General features: G+C 39.3%; 1 protein-coding gene across 1 annotated transcript in view; it reads left to right on the top strand.

Annotated features, from left to right (window-relative positions):
* Positions 1–14,932, top strand: part of LOC135409971 (granulocyte-macrophage colony-stimulating factor receptor subunit alpha-like) — a 31,214-nt gene extending 16,282 nt beyond the window's left edge. The window contains exons 7-14 of the mRNA XM_064646183.1: positions 2,592–2,721; positions 2,813–2,988; positions 4,301–4,440; positions 8,704–8,742; positions 9,739–9,868; positions 11,052–11,148; positions 12,010–12,091; positions 13,608–14,932. Of these exons, the coding sequence (XP_064502253.1) occupies positions 2,592–2,721; positions 2,813–2,988; positions 4,301–4,440; positions 8,704–8,742; positions 9,739–9,868; positions 11,052–11,148; positions 12,010–12,091; positions 13,608–13,682 (869 nt within the window). The 3' untranslated portion in view covers positions 13,683–14,932. The remainder of the gene's footprint in view (positions 1–2,591; positions 2,722–2,812; positions 2,989–4,300; positions 4,441–8,703; positions 8,743–9,738; positions 9,869–11,051; positions 11,149–12,009; positions 12,092–13,607) is intronic.
* The last annotated feature ends 4,896 nt before the right edge of the window (positions 14,933–19,828 follow it).

The raw sequence follows: 19,828 nt of genomic DNA, 5'->3' as shown, positions 1-19,828 counted from the left end.
ACTTACAGCTCTTCAGTCATCAATCCACACTCTAGTTGGAATCAAGGAAGTAGAAATAGTCATCAGACTCATTTCTGGGTCTCTAGAAAGCAGGCCTTTTTGTCCCCAAGGAAAGTCAGCACTGCACTATCTTTAGCTTCCTCTCTTGGAAATATCTCTATCTCAGTTAGGTATGAATAGCTGACATATATGAACTATATGTTCAGTGGGATAGGAATGACTGGGGGATTTTTTAAAAAAAGCAATTCCTGGAGCATCCTGAAAGGGTGCTGGGCAGCAGGTGAATTTTTCCAAATATAGTAGCCAAGAAATGGGAGTGGTAGAGAAGTACATGGGTTGTTCCCTCTCCTATATTTTTAACTCCGAGCAGAACGGATCTGCCTGTTTTTAAGAGGAAAATCTTGACATACCTTGCTGTTTGAAAATGTCATGTTTTCTAGTGATGCTTCAATTTCAACATGTGAAGAAATAAAATTACATGGATTATAAATCTCCATATTTAGCAAATTACATTGCCTTCTGTGAAGCAAAGCCTTTTGAGGTATAAGGGAACTTTTGACATTTTATACTGTTTATAATAACCTTCTTCTTTAGAAGATGCACAGCTTTGACATGAGAAGGTAACAAACGCTCAGCATCAGGGCCTTGAGTAGCTATTTGCATTTGGATGCTTAATACCTGCAATTTCTGTCTGTTTTAGTGGTTTGTGGTTTGGCTTTTTTCATACTTGGAGAAATGGACTGAGGGCAAACCCGCATCACAGTTTTTGATAGTGATATATATTATTTGAAGATTTCTGTCAAGGTTTAACCAGCACAAATTCATACCCAAGATTTGAAATCCTCTTTTTCCACTTAAAGAACTTTTGTAATTTGCATTGTCATCTTCCTGAGTGCCCCCACAGACCTGACTATTGCTACCCGGTCCTCCGGATCTTCCCTGCTCAGAGCCCAGGACGCCTTCTCAGACCCTCCAGTCCATCAGCAACACCACAGAAGGACAGTCTCCAGCTCCTCACAGCCCTGCCCCACCCAGCCAGGCACACCTGCAGGCCCATGACCCACCCCAGTCCCAAAGGAGGTGCCTGATTGCCGGGGTTGGGGCTGCCCTGGGTCCCCTTGATCTGGATTGGGGGTGGGATGGGCTGGGGCTGCCAGGCCTTGTCCTGGTGCTCTCCATGGGGAACCCCCATCCCCCACCCCCCATCCCCCAGAGATGTCTTATATCGAGAGATGCTTTGTACTTCTCAGTATTGCTTAAAGCTAGAGAGAAATACACATAAAAGAAAATATTTTTATGTGCTTGCTGGATTCCCAAGCAGCAGCATACTCTGTAAAACAGAAAGAGAAATTTAACAAGCTAACTGCTTGTTAGTGTTATATGCAATCATGAGTTAAGCATTTACGTAAATTTGCTATGAATCAGGAGGGAAGTGATGAACATTGTATTTTGCAACACTTCCGATGCTAAAACAGTTCCCCAAACACAAGGGAGGGAGACAGCCCTTTTTGTAGCTATACAGCCCTTTAAAATACAGTCTTTCCATCTTCTCTGAACCTGAAGACTATGACAGAAAGATAAATGAAATAAAGGCATTTTGAAATAGAAGGTAGGTCTACCTTTTTCTTGCCAACTGTTCTGTTTGCTGAGGTATTCACTGAGACTTTAGGAAGTCCGGGACTGGAGAGGATATCCTAGGCAAATATATAACAAGGTGTCAGAGGAGTATATAGAGCGAAGTTGAATGGAGGGGGTTTTTTTGCAAATAAAGTACCTGCTGCCTGTTAAGAAAGGTCCTAGACACAATTTTTATTTTTTTACTGGATTTGATACTGGATTTGTAGAAGTTAGACAGTGCTCCTAGATCATAGAATTATGATCACGGAATGATTTGGGTTGGAAAGGACCTTGAAGATCATCTAGTTCCAATCCCACCATGGGCAGAGACACCTTCCACTAGATCAGGTTGCTCAATGCCCCAACCAACCTGGCCTTGAACACTCCCAAGGATGGTGCAACAAGTTCTCTGGGCAACCTGTTCCAGTGTCTCACTGCCCTCACAGTGAAGGTTTTCTTCCTTGTATCTAATCTGTATCCTCGAAAGCAAAGAACTAATACCCTCAGCAAATTTATATACTGGGTAACTTGAGTTGAATGATACTGATGTAACCCATTTTGATGTTTTCTTTTTGCAGCTGTTTACCCACCTGCCTGACATCTATTAATCCTAAACTTTGTATACAGCAGACAGATAACCAATCTTTAGACCTTAATATAGTATCCACCAAATGTACGTCTGTTAGGTTTATGCAGTGCTCCTGAGATCACCAGCTTTACAAATCAGCACACAAATTTTTTTGTTGCATCTATAATCATATCTTTGGAGGATTTATCCATAAAAAATTCTTCATTGAATCTGTCAGTGAAAATATCCTTTGGTGTTAGTACCCAGAATGACATATGTCATTCCTAACCCAAGTAATAACTAACTGGACTTGCAGGTGTCTAACACAGCTAAGCATGTGCCATGATCCTCCAGATTGGAGGAATCACATTAGTTTTCTTCACCACAGATATTCCTCTATTTGCAGGCATGAATGGGTCAGCCATTGAAAATTTTTCCTGTGTGATTTATAACATTTGCCTCATGAACTGCACTTGGCAGGCAGGAAGGGGTGCTCCAGCAGATACACAGTATTTTCTCTACTGGCAGAACTCAAGGTAAGTAGGTCTGCTTGAGTCAGGGGAGCCTGAATTATCATTCAACACATCACACTACCCGTGTTTAATGAAAATACCTTGCTTTATACAGAGATGATGGGCAGATGGAATGTGAGCTTTACATTAAAGATGAAAACGGCAGAAACGTGGGATGTAGATTCCAAAATGTGAGGATAGAGATTGAAAAAGCTTACTTCCTGGTTAATGGGTCTAGCAAAGACTCCCTGATCCAGTTCTATGATGAGTACATTGAACTGTATAAAATTGGTAAGTAAATAATTTATTTTGTCTTTATTTTCAATATGGCATGAGAAGAGTAGAGTATTTATCCCTGAGAAGGAATCATGAACCCTGTCTCACCTAGAGGTGAAAGTAATAGACTGTGGCATCTTCAAGAAAAGCTATTCCCCAAGCAAAAGAGCAATGAGGGAAATTAAGCAAGTAATTTCCACAGCTGCAATCTGCCTCAGATTCTTTAGCAATCTACCCTTATTGGGTTTAGGTTTTTCTCAAGGAGGGTTCACAAGACTCAAAAAACTGTACTTTCCCCTGATGTCCTTTCAGTGATGGCCAAATGCTTTTCAACAGAGGAGACTTTCTAGAAGTTTATCTGAGCACAGATTTCTGCTTTTCATTGCCAGTGGGGTTGACATAGAGTGGCACCATAGCCCTGATTAAATTAATTAATACACATACAACAGAGCTTTCACATGTAGTGCTCTACTTGAAAGTATCCTGTGCAATTACTTCTACTGTGGTAAAGTCTCATTGGCAATGTCACATTGGTTTTGGTATTGTCTTCAAAATGTAATGTCACTCACAGTAGATGAAACAAGACTGTTCTTTGACCAAGTAGCCCATCACAAATAGGCCAGGCCTATCCCTAAAGATTGATATGAAGTAGTAATCTAGCTGAAATTAAGCTTTCCTGCACCAGCCTTTTGTCACCCTTTCTGCCGTGAGTGACTGTCTTTTGCTGTTCCAATAATCAAGTCCTTGGCAATGATCAAAATATAAAGGTCCTCATATTTTTGCTTATGAAGTTAGGGGAGATACATGAAAAAGTTGCCTAAATTATTTAAACTGAAGTGTCTTTCTTAAATTTGTATGGCTATTTCTTTTGCAAGGGGGGAGTAAACTGTATAGTTCACAACATCAAGAAACCAACACCATCGTGTGACAGAAGCATTGTTGTGAGGAGGTTTAAAGAAAAAAAGTGTATTGAATGTCTTACTTTTTACTTACTCTGGTTAGCAGCAGCTAGTTCATCCACAGTTATAAACATTCTTTCAGAAAAAAGACAGTACTCTACTTTATTCATCTAGAAAATGAAAGGGGTTTGTATCTTTGCATGCTCCTATATCATCTTCCCTGGCTTAATTTCTTTTTTTTTTTTTCTGATCCTGTGGACATGATTTAGAAAACATTGGTCTTCCAACTATTTCTGACAAGTCCTAAGAAAAATAGATACAAATGAGTATCTTTCTTCATAGAGGTGTTACTTGTAATTTTACTCTCATCAAAGCAAAAAGGGGTCAAGCGATTTTAATTATTTGGATTCTTGGTTGTGTCATTTCAGAAAAGCTCATGCCTCCATCAAATATCACTGTCAACTGTGATGGAAATAAAAATGATTGCATAATTCAATGGCAACGACCCCAAATAAGTCACTCTAACAAAGACAAGTGTTTTGAATATGAAATCAACATAAAGTATAAGGTAAGAGGAATTTCTTCACCTATGTTTAACATTAATTCATGTTTGCATTTACCAGTACACATGGGTGAAAAGAAAATCAGTTTCTCTTGTATGGTGCAGTCTTCCTCACATGCAGCACCATATTCCTTGATGGCTGTGCCTCTCAGGGATCCTGTTATGCCATACTGTCACCTTTTATTCTTTTTTTATTCCTGCTCTCTTGAGTGAGATATTGCTGGAGATATACTATGTAACAGAGACAGTCCCAGAGGAGAAACTTGGTTAATCAAGATTTGAACATATCACAGCTTTATCTGTGACAACACTGAGAAAAAGCACTTCTTTCAGTAAAACCTGTTGGAATTGCCCTGGATTGGAGTCTTTCCAGTAGTAACTGCATAGCTGTGAAAGGGCAGAGCTGGGCTTTAAATAGTGAAAAGAGAAATATACATTCACTTAACAAGTTTGAGTTGATGGAGGTGAATTTCTCTATATATGAAATGCAAATAGCTTACCCAGATATAAGCATCACACTTGTTGAAGATTCATAATCCTAAATAAAAGGAAAATAAATGTGAGAGAAAGTAGAAAGGCAGTGTGATTAAGCACGGGTTACTGGGGGAATGATATAAGCTACAGAAATTCAAGACCTTGACCTTATAAGTCTTTTTGCAACAATAGGGAAGGAATGAGCTTGCTGTGTTCCGCTGCTAGAGTATATGTAAACAGCTGTAACTGTGGTATAATTGCGGCAAAAGACCACAGGGTGGCAGATAGTAACTACAATGGAAAAACCTTCCTGAACTACTGCCAGATTTGGTCACTTAGTGGCTCATTGAAGGCCTTCCCTAGATTTCTGAAATTTGGAATTTCTTAGTCTGGATTCAGCTTGCTATTTCATGATAAGTTTTCTTGCAAGCCCAACTAACTGCAATGAAACAGCAATATTCCTCTGAATTACTTGGCTATTGCAACGAAGAAACCTTATTGAAAACTCCATGTGGCACTGGAATAAAAGTCAATTGCAAAAAAGCAATACACACTTTTTAACATCTTTTTAATATGACTTATATTCATTTTATAAAGAATATTGAATTTCACACCTTGTCTGAACTTCTGAGCTTTTTTTAATAATAAGTAGCAGTTTTCACTTTATTAATTATGTCAAGGTCCAACAATTACTCCAGCAACTGAGCAGCATAGGCTCCCTTGAGGCTATAAGATGCAGCTATAATCATGTCTTTGGAGGATTTATCCATAAAAAATTCTTCTGCAAAATTTATTGCTTTACCACTGCCTGGTCTAAACTTGTATTTCTTTACAATACACTATGACCAACAAATGTTGTACTACAGTCGGCCTTTAAACTTTATTTTTCACAATTGAAGTTATTTGCATTGGGAGCAAATGCACACACAAAACAAGGATAACTCCATGAGTAATATAATTTCAATCGTATTTTTTCATGTCTGAAAAAATGTTTCTTCTTCAGGTATGGGGTTTTTTTTAAGGCTTTATAGATCAGGATATCTGGGAAACCCAAAGGCAAACCTCACCAGTGAACTGAGCTAAAAAGTCACCAAATACCTCCCCCACTTCCTTTGTAACTAGTTTCCCCCAACTCTGTAAGCAACAGGCCTGCTTTCTTCTTAACCTGTCTTAATGTCAATGAACTCATAAAAAACTTTCTTGTGTTCACCTTCCTCACTACTCTTAACTCCAGCTGAGCTTTTTCTTTCTTGACTCTATTTCTATATATGCGGATGATATCTTTGTATTTCTCCCAAATCCATTCTTCTACCTTTTGTATAATTCCTTTTTGTCTCTGAGCTCAGACTCAAGCTTCATGTCCTGCAATGCTCACCTGGCACACTTGATTGATTTTCTGCACACGGAAACGGACCATTCATGTGTGTCCAGAGTAGGACAATGAAGCTGGTTAAGAGCCTGAATCACAAGTTTTATGAGGAGCAGCTGAGGGAACTGGGGTTGTTTAGCCTGGAGAAAAGGAGGCTCAGGAGGAAGACTTTAATGCCTTCTACACCTGCCTGTAAAGATGTTGTAGCGGGGTTGATCTCTTCTCCCAAGGAACAAGTAATAGGACAAGAGGAAATGGTCTCAAGTTGCACTAGAGGAGGTTTAGACTGGATATTAGGAAAATTTCTTCACTGAAAGGGTGGTCAGGCATTTGAGCAGGGAAGTGATGGATTCACCATGCCTGGAAGTGTTCAAAAAAAAACATGTGGCTGTATGTTTGGTCCAGGTGGCAGGATAAAACTGACCTCTGCCAGTTGCAATGCTTTCCCTTGAGTACCAAGGCCTATGGCTGTATTTTTCTCAAGCTGCCTGAAGAGGGTCCAATCTGCTTCCTTTTCTCGATCGGGAAATCTGAAACAAAGACCTACTACATTAACATCTGTGCTGGTCTGTGCTCTGTTGCCTACTCACAACTTATCTTGCTGGTTCATCATTCGAGACAGAGCTCTATGCATACAAGGCACTCCTTTATACACAGCAGAAGGACCAGGTTACCAAGCCTGTTTTCAAGGACACTATCACCCCCCTTGGTGAAATATATCCCATGCCTGCTCAGTAGCCCCTGTTTCTCAAAAAGGGTCCCAAGGTTGTAGAAGACAAAACCCTGCCTATAACACCAGTTACTCAGCCATGTGTTGACTTGCTGGATAACTGGAATTCTGCTCAAGCCTTTTCGTCTCACTGGAAGGACTGAGAAGACACCATCTGGACTTTCTGCTCTTCACCATCCCCCCGGTGATCTACAATCACCCTTGAAACCTTTCAGATTACCCCTAGGCCTATCATTGGTGTCCACACAGAAGAGCAGTAAGAGGTTCAACAGCCAGACAAGTCTGGCTGTCCTTATGCAGCATCCTGGATCCTAGCCCCTGGTAAGCAATAGACCTCCATCAGGTCAGGTCTGTTGATCAGTGGCATCATTCCCTGTAGGAGTTCTTTTTAACTATCATACACATTTTCTCTATTTTTTTAATTGTGGTGTCTCTCTTCTAAAGTTTGCAAAAGACCAATTGTCCTTCTGGAACTGGATTTTGTTATACTTTCACCTAGACTGATCCCTGTGCATAAGGTAGCTTGTTTGCAAGTACTAGAAGCTGTCATGGACAGCAGCTTGCCTTATAAAATCTTAGAATAGTTTAGGTTGGAAGGGACATTAAATATCATCTAATTCCAAACCCCTGCCATGGGCAGAGGCACCTTCCACTAGACCAGGTTGCTCAGAGCTCCATGCAGCCTGGCCTTGAAAACTTCCAGGAATGGGGCATCCACAACTTCTTTGGGCAACCTGTTCCAGTGCCTCACCACCCTCACAGTAAATACTTTCTTCCTAATATCTAATCTAAACCTACAGTCCTTCAGCTTAAGGCCAAACCTCCATGTGCTATCACTACATACCTTGCGAAAAGTCTTCTCCAGCCCTCCTGAGGGACCCTTTAGGTACTAGAAGGCACTGTAAGGTCTCCCTGGAGCCTTCTCATCTCCAAGCTGAACAGCCTCATGTTCAGATGCCACATGAGCATGCATGCAATTATTTCATAAAACAAGTCTGGATAAATTTAGTTTTGTTTTAAAATGGAGTATTTCAAAATAATTACAAAAATACATAACTCTGGTAGTCTAATGGAGATTATATAGTCTGCAGTCATTTGTTGTGTGTGGTCACCACATTACACACTAGTTATTATGGCTATTCAGAAAAAATGAGCATATTCTATTCTACTTGTCAAAAATGTAGTTGGAGGGCAGCCTAAAATAACTGTGAATCCATGTCAGTTCCCAAATATTTTCATCCAAAAGAAAACAATATTTACATAGTATTTGCAATTACATATAGTGACATTTATTGTATAATTAAAAAATTAGATGCAAACTTAAAAGTTTATTTCACAGATTTTTATCTTCTTTTTTTCCTTGTGTGTGTAAGAATAAGGTTACAGGTTTTTTTCAGGTCTGATTTGCTTGTGTTTGAGTTTAATCACCAATCTGAAACAAGATTTGTATCTCAACTGCAATGGCAAGGAAAACAAATATTTTTTCATAGCAGAAGTAGTTACTATATAAACTTGGCATTGTGGATTAGTTAGATATTAGACACTAAATGTTGGATTAATAACTAGTTCTTCTGAACAAATTGTCAAGTAGACAAGAAAGAGAATGCAGAAAAACAGAACAGTAGATAAAAATTACTTATTATCAAAACACAAAATAAGCAATGATAATGTTTTTCCTTTTTTTCTAAATTTACAGGATAATCCTGAAGGAAAGCCCAAATATGCTTTTAAACAAGTGAGTCTGTTTGTTCTATTAATCAGTAATACATATTTGTTTCATAGTCAACTGTGAAAAGTAAATAGTATGCAAATGCCTTTAAATCAGTATGTGTTCAGTGCCCTATGCTTTATGGGATCCTTATTTATAGATTTCATGAATGTGTCAAACTGCTAAATCATCATGATATACATCATTTGTTGTACATTCAAGGGCAGAACTTTATTGTTTTTCTGTAAGTATTTTCAAAAAAACTTCTATTTTACATTATTTTCTCTACTCTCCCTCTCAAATATTTGGAACAGAATTTGAAGTTACACATCACAGAGGAGAAAACAGAAAACAGCTCCTAAGAATTTCATTTTGTTTATGAAAAGCATAGACCACAAAAGCCCTTTGGGTGGAGGGTGTCTGCAAGTATGCTGAACCTCCTGCTAATCAGTGCAGCTTTAACATCCCATCTCTGTGCTGAGAGCCTCCAAGAGCAAGAGTGTTTCAGTAAATTGTAATAACACTAAGTATTGCAGTCTTCTACTTACTTACAGGTTTGGCAGGAAAGTTATGCTTTTCCTGCAAAGTCATAATGCAAAGACCAAGGCAGGTGAGGTACAATGCAGACAGCTTATTCCTCAAATCACTCAATGGTAGCATGAATGGTAGTATTGAAAGAACACAGTTCAAGATGTTTCTCTGTCTTTGTGCACAGGGAAATTATCAATAAATCAAACTATATCATAAGAAACCACAGGATACACTTTTACAGTGTAAAAGATAAAAAGGTTCTAAATGTAAAAAGTTTAGTGAGTGTCAGGTTGTTTTTGAGATACACAGTTGCATATATATATATACATAATAAACATGAATACATTTATTTTTTGCTCTGGAACAGCAGTCTACTTTAACATACAATGCTTTCATAGTCTCTTAAGAGTTTCACTGGTAAATGGCAAGTGCGTATTTTCAATACCTAGGCATGGAACAAAGAAAAGCAACTCAGTTTTGCTTTGTTTTTAGGAAGGGGGAAATAGTCACACATTTCCAAGGTCCAACACAAGAAAGAAATATCTCTTGAAAATGAGAACAGCTGGCAGTGCCTGCCTTGTGAATCCAGCCTGGGGGGAATGGAGTGCACCTCTTGAGTTTGGTAAGAACAAATCCATGTCCTGGGCTACTCTTCCCCCAGTGATATCTTGTATACCTCACACATTGCTGTGCACCTGCAGACACACATATATATAAAAGGATTGGCTAACATTTTGCTTCAATCTACTCTACAGAGAGGAGTAGGAAGAGACTTAACAGATCTCTTAACATTCTAACATAGGAAATAATATAAAAAATTTACACGGAGCTGAAATGCATACCTGCTTACTGCAGGGGATGGACAAACAGGCTCAATGTTAATCCCTCCCAGCAGACATTTCTGCTATATGTTAAATTACAGCGTTCATTTTTATACCAAGCCAAACCTTTCAGACTGATATTCACCAATAAGTCACCACAGTACAAGTTTAACAAGAAGTTCAACAAGACCAAGTATAAAGTGCTGCACCTGGGTCGGGGCAACCCCTGGTATCAATACAGACTGGGGGATGGAGGAACTGACAGCAGCTCTGCTGAGAAGGACTTTGGGATGCTGGTGGGTGAAAAGTCGTATGTGAGCCAGCAATGTGCACTTGCAATCCAAAAAGCCAGTCATATCCTGGGCTGCATCAAAAGCAGTGTGGCCAGCAGGTCGGGGGAGAGGATTCTGCCCCTCTACTCTGCTCTCATGAGACCCCATCTGGAGTGCTGCTGCATCCAGCTCTGGCAGCCTCAGTATAAAAAGTATGTGAACTTGTTGAAGTGAGTCTAGAGGATGGTCACAAGAAGGATCAGAGGGCTGGAGCACCTTTCACAGTCTGAGAGAGTTCTGGTTGTTCAGCCTGGAAAACAGAAGGCTCCAGGGAGGCCTTGTTGCAGCCTTCCAGCACCCAAAGGGCCTACAAGAAAGCTGGGAAGGGACTTTGTGCAAGGACATGTAACAATAGCTCAAGGGGGAGGGGCTTCAAACTGAAAGAGGGTAGATTTAGGTTAGATATTAGGAAGAAATTCTTCACTATGACGGTGATGAGGCACTGGAGAAGGTTGCCCAGAGAAGCTGTGGAACTGCTCAAGGACAGGATGGGGCTCTAAGTAACTTGTTATAGTGAAAGGTGTCCCTGCCCATGGCAGGGAGGTTGGAACTAGATGATCTCTAAAGGTCACTTCCAATCCAAACTATTCTGTGATTCTATGATCTATTCCTCTTTATTAATAATAATAATTTATGACTGTTTCTCCTTCAGGAAATGAGGAAATTATTTCTTCTTCAGTGTGGATTTTACTCGTTGTAGCATTTGTAACACCATTAATGGCAATCATTGCAATTTTGTTCTTCAAAAGGTAAACTTAATTTATGGATTTATTTTATTTTATATGGGCGTGTGGAACATCTGAAGTTCTTAAACAAATAAGGTAGAGATGTCTCTGTAGTATAGGTAAACTAGTTTTCATTCCCACTGTAATAGAAATTGATTCAAATGAGTAATCCTAATGCAAGTGCTATGATGGTAATGCCCAAAGTCTCTCCCTAGCTGATCCACACAACTTTTTCCAGGGCACATTTTGTCAATGTGGCAAGGAGAGCAATTGTATGCAATTATTTATATTAACATTACATCTGCTCTGAATATTTGCAATGCAGACTGCCTATATCACAGGTTTTTTAATTTCTTGAACTAATGAATTTGTTGCAAACACAGGTTGATTTTACTTACCAGGAAAGATTTTGCACTGTTTATTAGAATTGTCATAGCACACTCAATGTGTCTGGAAGCACATAAGCTAAGCAGACTGTCTCTTGAAATAAACTACTTAAGTGAAGAAAAAAGGATATTCTGTGGTATGATGGACTCTGCATAGAAATATACAGTAATTCAGAGAAGATACTGCTTTCCCAACTTGTTATAATTTTTACACCCACTTTTCACTGTTTGTAGTGACTTAAATAGTGGGACAAATTCTTTTTCATTTTCAAAGAAGAAACTAACTACTAGCAAATCTTTAAACAAGAATGAATCTTTTACTGTCCAAATTATTAGTGTATTCTTGATATGTGTTCATTCTCTGCTGAGATTATGTATATTTTTCAGTTCATTTCTAAAACAGAAGAGGAAGGTAAGAACTTGTTAAAGTTAAAGCGTGCAATGGTTTTGTCATATTACAGTTATTTCACTTTTGTATTCAATACTCTTTGATTTCCAGGACTGGCTGTTGGAAAGCAGCATTTCCACAAATCCCAGGGCCAAAACCTGCTTTTTTTGGACTGCCTGATACAAATCCAGAGGTATGTTCTCTCTATTTTTATATTTAATGTGTGAAATACATACAAAATTCTACTGGATGAATTTTTAAATTGTAAGGGACTTATTACAGAGTATAACTCTTCTTTTTGCCATATTCTGAAGAAGTACAAGAGAAAATCAGCAGGGAAGTTTGTTAAGGGAAGTTAAATGTTGTGCTCTTCCAGAACCATGGGGTTTCTCCCATTCCAGTCTCACAGGTGCAGAGACTGACACTTCCACTGGTAGATTCAGGCAGCAGGAAGAGCTGTGTGTTTCCCCAACACGAGGCACAAACATGTACAATGACACAATAGAGCAGGGATGCAGCCAGCCACAAAGACCAGCACAGGAGGCTCTACCAACATCACGTCAACATCACGGGCAGTCTCATAAATAGGGGCCCAGATGTCACAGTCTTCCTGCTACTCTCCATCTGAGCAGGGCTGAAGTTTGCCAGTGAGATGAGCATACACTCTCACTCTCTTCATTTACAAGCACCATACATTTGCAAGTTCCTCACATCCAGTCTCTGTGTCTGAGCCCTGTGTTTAGCCCCCAGGTCACCAGCCGTCACCTTGAATCTCTCTTACTTACCTCTAGCAAGTTACACATGCAGGATAGAAAGCAAGGTAACGAAGAAAATAGTTCAAAATAGGGTTTCATAAGGAAACAGTAGACTGCAGCGGTCATACACAGCATTTGACCACACCAGCACACTGACCAGCTGTTCATTTGCACCTTTTTTTTGTCCACTATTTTATCATTTTACTCATGCTCTGTTCGATTAGCTAAACTTCAGGCCATGGGTATCTACCTACTTTCACACCTTAGTGAAGTTTATCCATTTTAATTAGTTAATTTAACTAAATTAACTAGTTAATTTAATAAATCCTTAATTCATAGAATCATTTAGATTGGAAAAGACCTTTAAGATCATGAAGTCCAACTGTTATCCCAACATTGATAAGCCCACCACTAAACCATATCCTTAGATTCCATGTCTACATGTCTTTTAAATACCTCCAGGGAGGATGACTCCACCAATACTCTGGACAGCCTGTTCCAATGCCTGGCAACTCTTTCAGTGAAGAATTTTTTTCCTAATATCCAGTGAAAACCTGCCCTACCAGAATTTATGGCCACTTGCTCTTGTCCTATCTCTTGTTACTTGTTACTTGGAAGAAACGATCAGCCACCACTCCACTACTCCTTTCAGGTTGTTGGGGAAAGCGAATTTGTTTGAAATCAATAATCTACATGGTGCATTACAGAAAAGTGTGTTCTCCCACCCACTTCCAGACCTGCAAAACACCCATGTGTCGGCATTAAAACATTGCTGAAATTTCAATGTTATGACCAGCTAAGGAGAACTTTTCACCTAAGAAACAAAGACGTGAAATACTTTATAGCAATATGCAACAACAGTTGAAATACTCTCAGAATTGTACAGGCTAGCCTAATCATATATATAAATACACATATGCATAAAACTGATGGAAGTTTTTATTTTCCTTTCAGCTGATGGAGAGCAAAATTCAGTCAACAACATCTCCAAATGAAGAGATAATAGTAGTTGCTGACATAGCAAGATAACCAAGAAAAAGAAGAGTCTAAAATTGCATTTCTTAGACAACTGTATATTCCTATAGAAATTCTGGAATAATATATATAGGCTTTCTTCACTTTCTTTTTTTTTTTCTTGTAAAAAACAGTGATGCAGCCATGAGAGAATGATACTTCACATGCAACCTTTTTAAATGCCATTGTATTTGCTTTTAATTTTGGCTAACTTTAATTGTTTAAGTAAGTTGTCCTTATTGGATATCTTCCATTTTGTGAATATGAAAAATAATTGGTTTATCTCATATTAAAATTATTAAGAATACAATTTAAAAAAATTCTGGTGCCTGAATGCCATTGTTCTACTGTCAAAAATGGCCCAATTCATACCTGAAGTTTCCTGGGAGCTCTTAAATTATGGGCAACTGGAAAAATGCAAACACAAGCTGAGACACTGAGTAGTGGCCTGCAATCAATGGGATTCTCAAGGGACAGGAATATGTCTAAAACCCTAACTATTCCTAGAGTTTAAGTGTGTTACAAATTAAGAGATCAGCCACCTGCTTCTGTAGGTACTTAGCTCTTTATGTTCTTACTGTTCACTTGCTTTTTACTACCTTATTATTTTAATATTGAGTGCATGACTCAGTTAATCTCTGTTTTCTTTTGTTCAACTTGAGAGCTTTACTTTTGGGCCAAACATGAGGTATTCAGAGACACAGGGTCAGGACAAGTTGTGAAAACAGCCCATGCTGTTGTTGAATGCAGTAACTGGTGACGAGTGATGCTTCTCAAGGATCAATGCATAGTGTTTAGCACTAGATTTCACCCCTCTAGAACTTGAATGACAGTGACAAGCTGTGTAAGTTCAGCAGTAGGGCACCAGGGTGATTATGGGTGTCTGAAGGAACAAGGATTTTTCAGCCTGGAGAAGAGAAGCTAAGGGGTCTAACACTGTCTTTCACTGTGTGTAGAGAAGACATAACAGGCTTGTCTGGGAGTTGCACAGTGTGAGGATGAGGGGGAGCAGTCAAAAGTTGCAGCAAGAGAAAGTTGAATTTGATATAAGGAAAAAGAATGATTTACAGGTGAGAGTTGGATGGGCTTTGGAATAAGTGTCTGAAGAGGCTGTAAAATCTCCATCCTTCAATATATTTGAAATACAACTGGACAGTTTCTGACAAACTTCCTTATAGGGGAAATGATTTATTATTAGATTTCTTTTATTCCTTTTGTTCCATAAAAAAACTTTCTTGGCCTTACTTACTGTGCTTTTGTATTTATTCTGTCAGAATTCACATGCTTTCCTGTTTTCCTTCTTTTGAAAGGGCTTCAACTTCTAGAGAAATGCCTTCTTATTTTGTACAGAGCCTCCCTCACACTTACTTTCCTAAGGATCAAGAAGATTTTTCTTTTTAAAGAGATAAAACCGCCTAGTATTTAATCTGTTTGTATTATGAACGGGACACAAAATTCAACATTTGATTTAATTGTGCAGGAAGATACTGGAGAAGGCATAACCATGTCTTTATCACAATAGTGCCTTCACATGTGATGCTCTGGGTCCATATCACTGCTTTTGTAGAAGCAAAGAATATTAGGTAACATTTGTGTTGGAATAACATACTATTGGCACCTGTTGAAAATCTAATTTCTACATCCCCTATGAAGTGTAGCGATGAGCAGGCAACATAAGCCCTTGTAAGAGCTAAGTAGTCAATAGAGACCACAAGGTCAGCATGGAAGACAAGAAGCAGATATTTTCACTTCCTGGGGTATCTCCTGATACCCTTGAGAGAGATCAGAAGCTCAGCAATAAACTCTATTTTACAGGTATATTTGATTTCTGGGTTTCTTTATTGGAGAAAGAAGCATATCCCAGCAAAGAACTCAGAATCTGAGCAGGTAATAGTAGAGCATAGACAAAACGTCCAATTTCAGTTAAAGTCTAATTCCATACAAGGCTCAACCTTGATCTGGAGCCATACCAAAAGAGTCTTTATTGTCTGACTCCCCAGTTTGGATGGTTGCTCAGTGAACTATTTACTTGTTCCTACCTGAGGAGGTAATGATGGAAGCTCACCATGACTTCTAAGGATGTCTTAAGGTGCAAAGGGAAAATGTTCAGCAATTCGCCTCCTTAAATGAATTAACCTTTGAGCACTTTCATTCACAAGAAAAAGAACTTTATCCTCTGAGTAGCCTCACTAGTTTTAACAACATATATCTTATTGCTTCTTTTAGTCTCTGAAATTCAGATTTTGAGGATCGGGACCAGGATGCTTTTACTGGAATGGGGTAAAACAACTCGAACAATGTCCTATTTGCAAAGCTATCGGTGAATGGAGAAGGGGGTGTCATTCTGCTTTTGGTGTTGAATAACGCTGAAACCTGTCTGACTCATCATTTTCATAACTGGGTGAGAAATCACTGACAATCATTTTTATGCTTTGATATATAAATGCTTTGAGAATCAAAGGCTTAGATTTTCATACTATACATTTGAACCTTGCTATTTGATTTTTAGACTGCTTTTATAATGATACTAGACATTTGATTATTAGACTAAACACTCCCAGGACTACTTTCTTGCACAGAAGCCAATTGCCATGTAAGAGTCTAGATACATTTTATTAAACCTCTAAATAAGGCGGCCACTTACAAACTACCTTTAGAAATTAGCCCTGGCCTGAGCTAACCTCTGGACTATATCCAGGAGTTGTTCAGGACATTACTAGCAAATCCTGGCCAAACTAATGCTGGGAACAGTTGTTTCTGGACATATTCCAGTGCTGGGGAGCCTTCCAGTTACCAGCGCAGCCAGGACTGCACTCTCTCCAGCTTACACTCTAGCTGAACACAAACAGCTCTTGGCACACCTAGTGCCTTTGACACAGTTAATGATTACCTTTCGGTCAAAGACTTGCCTGAGAAGCTTTTTGCAGCAGATCAGAACAACAAGGCAAATTTCTTAAAGAGGCTGAATTCCTGCTGGAAACACTTGTAAACCAGCTTTGTCTTTCTCAGTATGCAGCAATGGTCAGACTTGAAATGCTCACAATAACTTGCTAAAAGAGTGGTGGGTTTGTAATACACTGCACTAGTTTATATAACCTTTCTCAATGTCTTTCCTCACAGGCAAAATTGCCAGAGTGTGGCATAGTTTGACTCCAGTCCACAAAAACCTAGCCATGAGCTATGAACGACCATTCACTGGCTCTCTGTAAGGAAGGGAATAGTAAAGTACAATAAAGACAGTATTGAAACACTCAGGAGATGGCATAATGAACTTGTTAAATAGAACCTAAACAAACTCCTCATTTGTTTCCTGTTTTCTCCTGGGAAGGATAACATACTTAACTGATTTTGGAAAGGTGCTACACCCACATCCAAAAAAAAGGCCAAAAGTTCAATCCAGAGAACTGCACGCCTATAAACCTGGAAAAGTCATGGCTTGAGTCCTCCTGGAGCATATATCTGTCACATTAAGTAGATGGTCTCTGGGAATAGTCAGTATGATTTCATCAAGGGTATATGCCTGTAAAAAGTGGGTTAACACAGGGGTCTATCCTGGGGCCTATCCAGTTTAATGCCTTTATCAGTGACTTGGAGGAGGTGATGGATTGCCATCGTGTTTGCACATAACACTGAATTGGAGTGACCAGCTGATTTGCTCAGGATGAGGGCTGCAATCCAGACAAACACAGACAAGCTGAAGGAATAGTCAAAAGAAACCTTGAAACCATTTGCTCACTTGAATTTACATTGTCTGGAAGAGGAAAAACTTAAAAAAATATATTTAAAAATTATTTTACAAATAATTCAAAAAATATTTTATATAAATATAAAACCCCCCACTGTTTTGAAAAATTATGTACATTTCCTAGAACTCTGTGCTTTACAGCAGCCCTTGTTTCTTATAAAACAGCTTTACACAACATTTGGCAACTTCCTGAAGGATGTGCACACAATTCTTCCATCTACTGCTTTCTTATGAAAGGTTGGTAACATTTCTGAAGATTTTGTTACCCTGGTGTTTTTCTCAGACTTCTCCAAATGTTGCAAATGTTAATGCTAAACTGAGACATTATTATTAACAGATTTTTCAGACCATGTAGAGCAAAAGTTGTGTCTTTCACTCATGACAAGCTATTCATGAATTGGCTAGCAACATCTACATCAGTAGCATGGAGCACCACCTGCAAGAGATCCCAGCAGACCACTCTATGCTGGTGGACCAAGACCTCTGGTGTTCAAAGGGGCTGTGTTGGAGAACTGGAGAGGTCTCTGTCCCCAAAAAACTATTCTAGTGTGAGTTTCAACCACTCATATTGACAATACTGAACTAGAATAAAACACAGAACAGCATATTAAACAAAACCAAAATAATTGCTCGTTCATCATAAGTACCAGGCCGTAGACTGCCCCAGTTCACATCCTCCTGAAATGCCTCTTACCAGAAGAAGTTGAGACCTATTAAAGGAGAACACAAAAGACTTCATATGTCCCAAAGGAAGCTGGTACCCAGGAGGGTCAGAGCCAGGACCTGAGGGCAGCCATGAGCCCAGCAGGGCTGTGCTCTCCCTGACCGGGGCCCATTCACATCACCCCATGAGGGAGAGAACGGGCAGCCAAATGCTGAGAAGGAAAGAGTGGGTATCGGTGCACACAGAGCCCTGATGAATTAAGACAGGCTAGAGTTCAAAATCAGAGAATCACAGAATGATTAAGGTCGAAGAAGACCTCCAAGATCACTTAGTCCAACCCTTGGCCGAACACCACCTTGTCAAGTAAACCATGGCAGTAAGTACCACATACAGTCATTTCTTGAACACTTTCAGGGATAGTGATTTCATCACTTCCCTGGGTAGCCCATTCCAATACTTGACAAACCTTGCAGTTGAAGAAATTCTTCCTCTTGTCCAACCTGAACCTTCCCTGGTGCAGCTTGAGGCTATGTCCTCTGTCCTGTAGTTGACTAGGAAGAAGAGGCTGACCCCCACCTTGCTATAACCTCCTTTCAAGTAGTTGTAGAGAGCAATAAGATCTCCTCTAAGCTTCCTCTACTCCAGGTTAAACAACTTCGGCTCCCTCAGCTGCTCCTCACATGGCTTAGAAATGGATCAGTTAGTACTAACTCAGCCACTGTTTGGGCAGGCTGAAGGTATTAGTCAGATGATACTTTAATATTACCCTCATGTTACCTAGAACTTCACCAAACATACCACCACAACAGCATGCAAATCCTTTCAGTCATACAGACACATTTACATCACAAATATATGTGTCACAGAAGGATGGTACTTTAGAAAATTACTGAAGGTAGTGGCAGTCACTGAGGTGGTACCCAAGTAGAGCATTGATGAACAGGGCATTTCAGACCACACTGAAGTGTGACTACACATGTACCGTGTTCTTTTTAGGCTACACAAAATAAGTAAATTAAATCCTTTAATGAGTAGAAGATTTGAAACATGCCTGTCCTGTTCCTGAGGTACTGAATAGGTGGCAAGAACTGAGTCGATGTGATTTTAGAGACAAAATTTTGCAGCTCAGCCCTGCCTCATGTGTGGTCTGCCTAAAGTGCTACTCATTTCACTTATCTAGTTTTTTTCATCCATAACCTCAAATAGAAAAATAGAAAATAATATTAACATGCCCTTCGGATGGGAATCACTGGGTAAACGTGAGCAAGTCTGAGCAGTGTGGACTGAAAAGCAAAGACATTTAAAATTTGAAAAGTCTGTGAAGTAGTTTGCTATCAGTGGATCTGAACACATACACCAGCAAAAAAAACCCAAATACCCTCTACAGTTTTGGTTCAAGGATAGCAGGGTTAAGAATAGTTCTTTCTGTAACAGACTATTAAGGACCTTGCCTCACCCCTAAAAAGCCTAGGGAATTCTTCACCTTCCTGTTATTGTGCCTGTGTTGGGAGTAGAAGGGTTAACTCAAATCACTCTTGCATCTGAGAGTATCTGAGCATCTGAGAACAGCAGGAAGTAAAAAGAATCTATTGCATGAAGATTACATAACTGGATATCAAATCTCATGTAAAACAAATAGGGAAGTGGCTAACTCTCAGCATGACCCAAAGCCACATCTAAATTTGCTGGAAGTTAAAGCAAAAAAATGTGGTTTAGACTCTCATATTTATATGACTGTGAATTCTTTGGCAA

This window comes from Pseudopipra pipra, chromosome 2 (assembly GCF_036250125.1).
Source record: "Pseudopipra pipra isolate bDixPip1 chromosome 2, bDixPip1.hap1, whole genome shotgun sequence".
Classification (NCBI taxonomy): Eukaryota; Metazoa; Chordata; class Aves; order Passeriformes; family Pipridae; genus Pseudopipra; species Pseudopipra pipra.
This window is presented reverse-complemented; position numbering and strand designations above follow the sequence as displayed.